Source organism: Limulus polyphemus, unplaced genomic scaffold (genome assembly GCF_000517525.1).
Source record: "Limulus polyphemus unplaced genomic scaffold, Limulus_polyphemus-2.1.2 Scaffold1732, whole genome shotgun sequence".
Classification (NCBI taxonomy): domain Eukaryota; kingdom Metazoa; phylum Arthropoda; class Merostomata; order Xiphosura; family Limulidae; genus Limulus; species Limulus polyphemus.
This window is the reverse complement of record NW_013667342.1, coordinates 111,952-118,192: the sequence shown is the minus strand read 5'-3', so window position 1 is coordinate 118,192 and position 6,241 is coordinate 111,952. Positions and strand designations below refer to the sequence as shown.

The following is a 6,241-nucleotide window of genomic DNA, read 5'->3' as shown; positions in this document are numbered from 1 at the left end:
GTTGTACAAATCAGCAACTGTCCTGACTACTAGCTTGTTATCAAGTGATAAGGGAGCCAATGTGAGCGTTTCTGTCAACCTTTACAGTTGTGAATCTGCCTCATTCACCACTTGATTGAATCAAACTCTAGGCCATGAAGATTCAGTGTCATACATAATACTGCCTGCCCTCAAATCTGCTCATTCCACGCAGTGATCTGTCTGAAATAATCCAGGGCATGATCCAACAATCCAATGGCTACTCTCTCTCACCTCAATCAATGGGGGAGAGGTCTGCCTCACCTCCAACAGTTCATGTGGTTTCAGCATGAATCTTTCCCTGGTGGATTCAAGGCCCATTTCGGATAAGATGGTCTGTTTCCACAGGGAAGTTGTCGAGTAGACAAGTTGCAGAAGCTCTATACTTGGACAAACATCGACTTCATTCCTTGGACTCACTGATCAATGAGGTGTTTAACATGCCTCATCTACATGCCGTACATATTCCAGGCCTAGAAGATGTGAGTTCGCTAATTGGCCACTAATTGTCTTTCTTGAAGAAAAAATAGTGCATGATATCCTGGATTTTTAAAGTTATCTTTCCTGGTACTAAATTAAATAAGGGTCATGGGCTGCAGCTTCTTAAGGATTGACTCTTATTGGACATAGATCTTGAATGTAAGGTGCATTTCTCATGCAAATTTGTAAGTTTGGCTGCTAATCTCTTTCCAAAGGAATACAGTACTTGGTCATTTCCCCAAAATTTCCCTTACGTAGTATTCATGCTAAAATGGATTTCCTACGGAGATTCCAGTTCGACACTCTAACTAGAGATTCAGAGAATACTGGACTGTGAAATATGATGCACTCTCCTCAATTGGGAGGATCGAGAAGAAATCAACACTGGAAGTTTGACAAAAATATGTAAAAAGTCCTCAAATTCTAAAACTTGTCTTGCAAGGGTAAACCTGGCTTTATATACAAAAACAAAATACAAAACAAAGTTAAATGAATTGCATAAGAAATGCACTTTACATTCAAGATTTATGCCCAATGAAAGTCGAGCTCTAGAGAGCAGCGGCCCCTGACCTTTATCCGATTTAGGGACAGGAAAGATAACTTCCTAATTCTGGACGTCATGTGCTACCTTCTATGAGAAAAGTCAATTAATTGTCAATAAGCAAACCAACACCTTGCATATTTTACAAATATAGAAAATTGAAGAATTACATGAGCGAATTTTGGAGTATAAACTGGAGAACTCTGAAAAACAACAATTATTACTGTCCTGTACGCATATGATGTTAACGTACCTTAGATCTAATTCTTATGTATGTGACGTTTGACGATATAATTCCTGCCATATTGAGCATATTCATATGGAATACAATGAACTCCTTGTTCTTGCACTTTACGTAAGATAGTTTTTTTTTAGTTTAACAATAAACCATTTATCTCACGTGTAGGCTTGAAACAATTCTTGCATCAGATCTCGGATTTCAAAATGACTCATTAAAGCCATGGAAGCAGCATAAGGCTTTCTATAAATGCTATAAACTATCTTTCTTCTACTCTTTTTCCCTTTAATATCTAAAAAACGAAGTTAGAGTTACATTATTTATAAAAAAAATTTATATATGTTAATATGAAAACAGTAGGAGATAAAATAATTATTAGCGTTTAAAAAACGTATTATGTTCTTCCATCCAGCCATACAACAGATCAAATAATCATATATCACAGACAATTTCTTCTTCTTATGTTTTTGTAAACAGAGGCAGGCAATTTTATGTTTTGAAAGAGGATTTTGGATCTAAACTCAGGTACTTAAGAACTGTTACATTGTCTAGAGGCATAATCCTAAATCGTGTATATATTGAAACTAATAATTTCATGTTTCCCTTATCACTAATCAGAAAAAACATTTTAAGTTCCTCCCATTTCATTTTGTACCAGAAGTATTAGACTTAAGGGCGATCATTTAAAGATATAAATTCTTATAATTGGTTCATTGCCAAACCAAAAACTGTTTTACGTAAAGAGCAAAACAAGGAGTATCTTGTATTCCATGTGAATATGGCAGGAAATATATTGATCGAACCTCACATTCATTAGGAACTTGATTTAAGGAACATATAGGTCATATTTACAAGAAGGTATTTGAAAGAAATCTACCTTAGATACGCTTTAGTTAGATCATAGTCATAATATAAAATCAATGAGATTTCTATTCTACATCAAACAAAGTTTGATATGGTAGGTGATTATTTAAAACCTATAGAAATTTTAAAAGCAGATTTGGTTTTAAGCCGTGATGGTAGTCCTGCTAGTATAAGTAAGATTTGGTTTAATTTGTCCTCGTAATTTATCATTTAAACTATATTCTTTTCATATGTCTCACTCCCTTCCCTTCTGTAACTATGACATGGCGTTACACGTAACTTTTATAAACCTTTTACAAGCCCATTTTCCAGTCGAAAAAATGTCGTACTTTTAATAAACTATTGTGCAATTTTAATCATTATTATCACCATTTTACTAATATCTCTTGCACATAGTACTTCCCCAGATATATTCATAATTTTACTAGGTCAATCTTCAATAATAATTGTTAAAATGTTACTTATGAATCAAGCACACTTGAGAAGTTGAGGAGTAAGCAACACAGTCACATTGTGACCGAACAATTCATCAGTTTTCTTCAAATGTTATTAAATATTCATAAGTTAGAATATATCTTGATGTATATTACTGTTTGTTTTCATTTCTTTATAAAAAGTGACAATAATTTTGATATTGTAGGTCACTAGGAGGGGAGGACAGTACCCATGAATATGGCGTTCTTTTTACAGTAATATGCGTAAAAGCTGATTGTTTGGCTCCTCAGTCTCGTACCGGCTTCGAGTATTCCATACATGGGCATCAACTCCAAAGTGTTATTTGATTGGACGCCACTGAATACGAATTTTGTAAAACCACTCGCGCCGGTAACAGGATCAGCCAATTGAGAACGCTCGACAGAAAGTGGTCGGTTGATTCATATTACCAAATATGGTATAGAGCGATAACTATGCATGTTGAATTCTGAGTGTACGAGTACATTAGAATTAATATACGAAAATTAATTTCTAAAATACTGTGAACTTTTTCGGATCTTCACCCACAAAGCGTTTTAGTTAAAAATTGCACATTTTAAAAGATTGAAAGGAATAAACTATAAGGAAATTTCCTTTAGGACACAATACCCAAAATATAATTAATTTAAAATATAATTTATTTACAGTTACGAGAAACCTCATGTTTTGAAACTTTTATAGATTTAATCATAACATAATAATGTTTTCTTTATATTACCTATTTATCTAGTTAAAATAACATATATGACCTATGTGTTTTAGTCTTTTTCAGATAATTTATCAGGTTTCGTAAGACCAGCCACTGGTGGCGCTAGTATCTGACGGAAAGTTAAATAGAAAAGTACACGAAAGAGGAGGTGGTTAGTACTTTGAGTTTCTCGCTTGGCACGAGTGGTGGGTAGTACTAATTTATACGAAAACTTTTGAACAACATGTGTGAAGAGGACGTTGCCGCTCTTGTAGTAGATAATGGTTCTGGAATGTGTAAAGCCGGCTTTGCCGGAGATGATGCCCCTCGTGCTGTTTTTCCATCGATTGTGGGTCGACCAAGGCATCAGGTAAAAACAAAGTTTTTATTTTTGAATAATGAGATTTTAATCTGTTTCGAAAACGTACTTTTCTGTAGAAATAGTACTCAGAAAACTTAACAAGTAAGCTTATGTTTAACCAAAAGAAATAATAATACATTATTCTGGATTATATTTATTTTTCACTTTCAAGTTTCAATGACAACACACTATACTCAAGTTTCAGGAGCAAAGCTGACGCTGTTTGATTAACTTGTAATTCAGGACGCATCTTGCGTATCCACACATTTTCTTTAGTGCGTAGCATTTCTTTACTATCCGCACTCACCCAAGATGTTAAGTATTTTGAAGTGACACTTGTGTCACAATCCTGTAAACAGTGACACAAATGCCACTTCAAAACACTTTAAGTTTAACACCTTGGGGAGTGCGGATAGTAAAGAAATGCTACGCCATAAATAAATTTTGTGGATCCACAAGATGCGTTCTGAATTAAGTGTTAATGAAACACTCCTCTCTAATTTTACAGTACAGTTGACTTAAGAGATGAGTGTTTGTATATCTTATGATATTTAATTCGGTAATTCAATGTTTTAACATAGTTCTATACTGTTGCTGATGGTATCTGCTCTGAAACTGGCACATTCTTTCTTGACTTACACTGGCAACATAGGCATACTGTCGTATCTACTTTAGTTTTGAAAAAATCGCTGTGTCTTTGGTACTTATAACTTCGTACGTAGCACTTTTGTTTTAAAGTTTCTGAAAAATTCTACGAATTTTTAAGCTTCACAACATTACTATTTGTACAGTTTCAAAGTGTTGGTTTATTTGCAGTTTGAATTGGGTAGATATTATCCACTTCAGTTGAAAACTATTATCTTTGAACTTGGGGTGATTTTTGTTACTCTTGATAATTCGGAAAAATTCAAATGTTAGAATTCTAAATGCGTTTCACTGCAAAACTGTAAATGTTAGGTTTCTTAACAGTGTATGCAAATTTAATTAAAACTCGTTTAATTAAAGTTAAACTTAACTCCTTGAACTAAATGTTATTATGACTTTATGAATAACCAGGTTCACTGCGATATTAAGTTGGTTAGAGTGAGAGCTAACACATCGCTTAATTACCATTAGAAAGGTGTGTGTGGAGAGGGAGGGGGAAGAGTAAGTTCATAGAACTTAGTCGCAGTACTTGTATATATTTGGCTAGAAATGTTTCAAAATTATTAGTCACATTTAATTAACGAATCATGTATTTCATACACATCTTTTTTTCATTTTTATGAAATCGGATTTTTTATATCAATGAAATGTTACAGTAACTAGAGATTTATATGTATGTGTGTGTGTGTGTGCTTAAGTTTGTTCAGTACTGGTTACTGTTATTTGTATTCGCAAAGCATTTATAATTTCATGGCACGTTACAAACGAATACTTTGCTTGCATAGGAATATTTGAATACAAAATATGAATATTTAATTGTTTTTGTTTTCTTCGTGCAGGGTGTGATGGTAGGAATGGGTCAGAAAGACAGTTATGTCGGCGATGAAGCCCAAAGTAAGCGTGGAATCTTAACCCTGAAATACCCTATTGAACATGGCATCGTTACAAATTGGGATGACATGGAAAAAATCTGGCACCACACTTTCTATAACGAGCTTCGTGTAGCACCAGAGGAGCACCCAGTCTTGTTGACAGAAGCTCCTCTCAACCCTAAAGCTAACAGAGAGAAAATGACCCAGGTATGTGTACGATTTTTTGTCCGCCGAAATAACTATTATATTTCAAATTGATGAAACATTTTTTTTGGTTTTTAGCATACTTTGTATCTCAAACTAGTAGAACATGTTCATGTATTGTATAAATTAAATCAATGAGGTTAAAATTTTTTGGATACAAATTATATGAAAAGTTGTATCAAACCTTCTGGTAAAACCTGTCATATAAAGTTCGTAAATTATTTGATATATACATAGTTTAATTGTGAGAGTAGGTTATAACGAAATTTGAAATCCATATAGCTGCTTTACTGATTTTTCCAGATCATGTTTGAAACTTTCAACACCCCAGCCATGTACGTTGCTATCCAGGCTGTGCTATCCTTGTATGCCTCTGGTCGTACAACTGGTATAGTGCTGGACAGTGGTGATGGAGTATCTCATACTGTACCTATCTATGAAGGCTACGCCCTCCCTCATGCCATCTTGCGATTAGACTTGGCTGGTCGTGATCTTACCGATTACCTCATGAAGGTCCTTACCGAACGAGGGTACAGTTTCACCACTACTGGTAAATGATTTTGTTATGTTTTAAATCTTACATGAAATTGGTTAGGTTGTACTTGATAAGGTATCGTTTATTGATAGGACTAAAGTTGTTGAAATGCTGTTAGTTTATTACAGAATTTCTGGGTGACAAACTGATTACACAGGCCTGCGATGGGTTTATTATCTTACTTTTTTACATGTTCTACAGTGATTCCTGTTCACTGAATCTGAAAATGATATCCATTTTATCTCCATCACGTACAGATTTTTCAAAAACGTAAATGTACTTTTACATAAGTGAATAATTTTCATTGAAATCGGGTCACTA

The 6,241-nt window shown here is 34.2% G+C and overlaps 1 protein-coding gene across 1 annotated transcript in view; it reads left to right on the top strand.

Annotated features, from left to right (window-relative positions):
- The first annotated feature begins 3,492 nt into the window (after window positions 1-3,492).
- LOC106464742 (actin-11) overlaps window positions 3,493-6,241 on the top strand; it is a 5,162-nt gene continuing 2,413 nt past the window's right edge. The window contains 3 exon segments of the mRNA NM_001314162.1: window positions 3,493-3,673; window positions 5,149-5,388; window positions 5,689-5,935. Of these exon segments, the coding sequence (NP_001301091.1) occupies window positions 3,548-3,673; window positions 5,149-5,388; window positions 5,689-5,935 (613 nt within the window). The 5' untranslated portion in view covers window positions 3,493-3,547.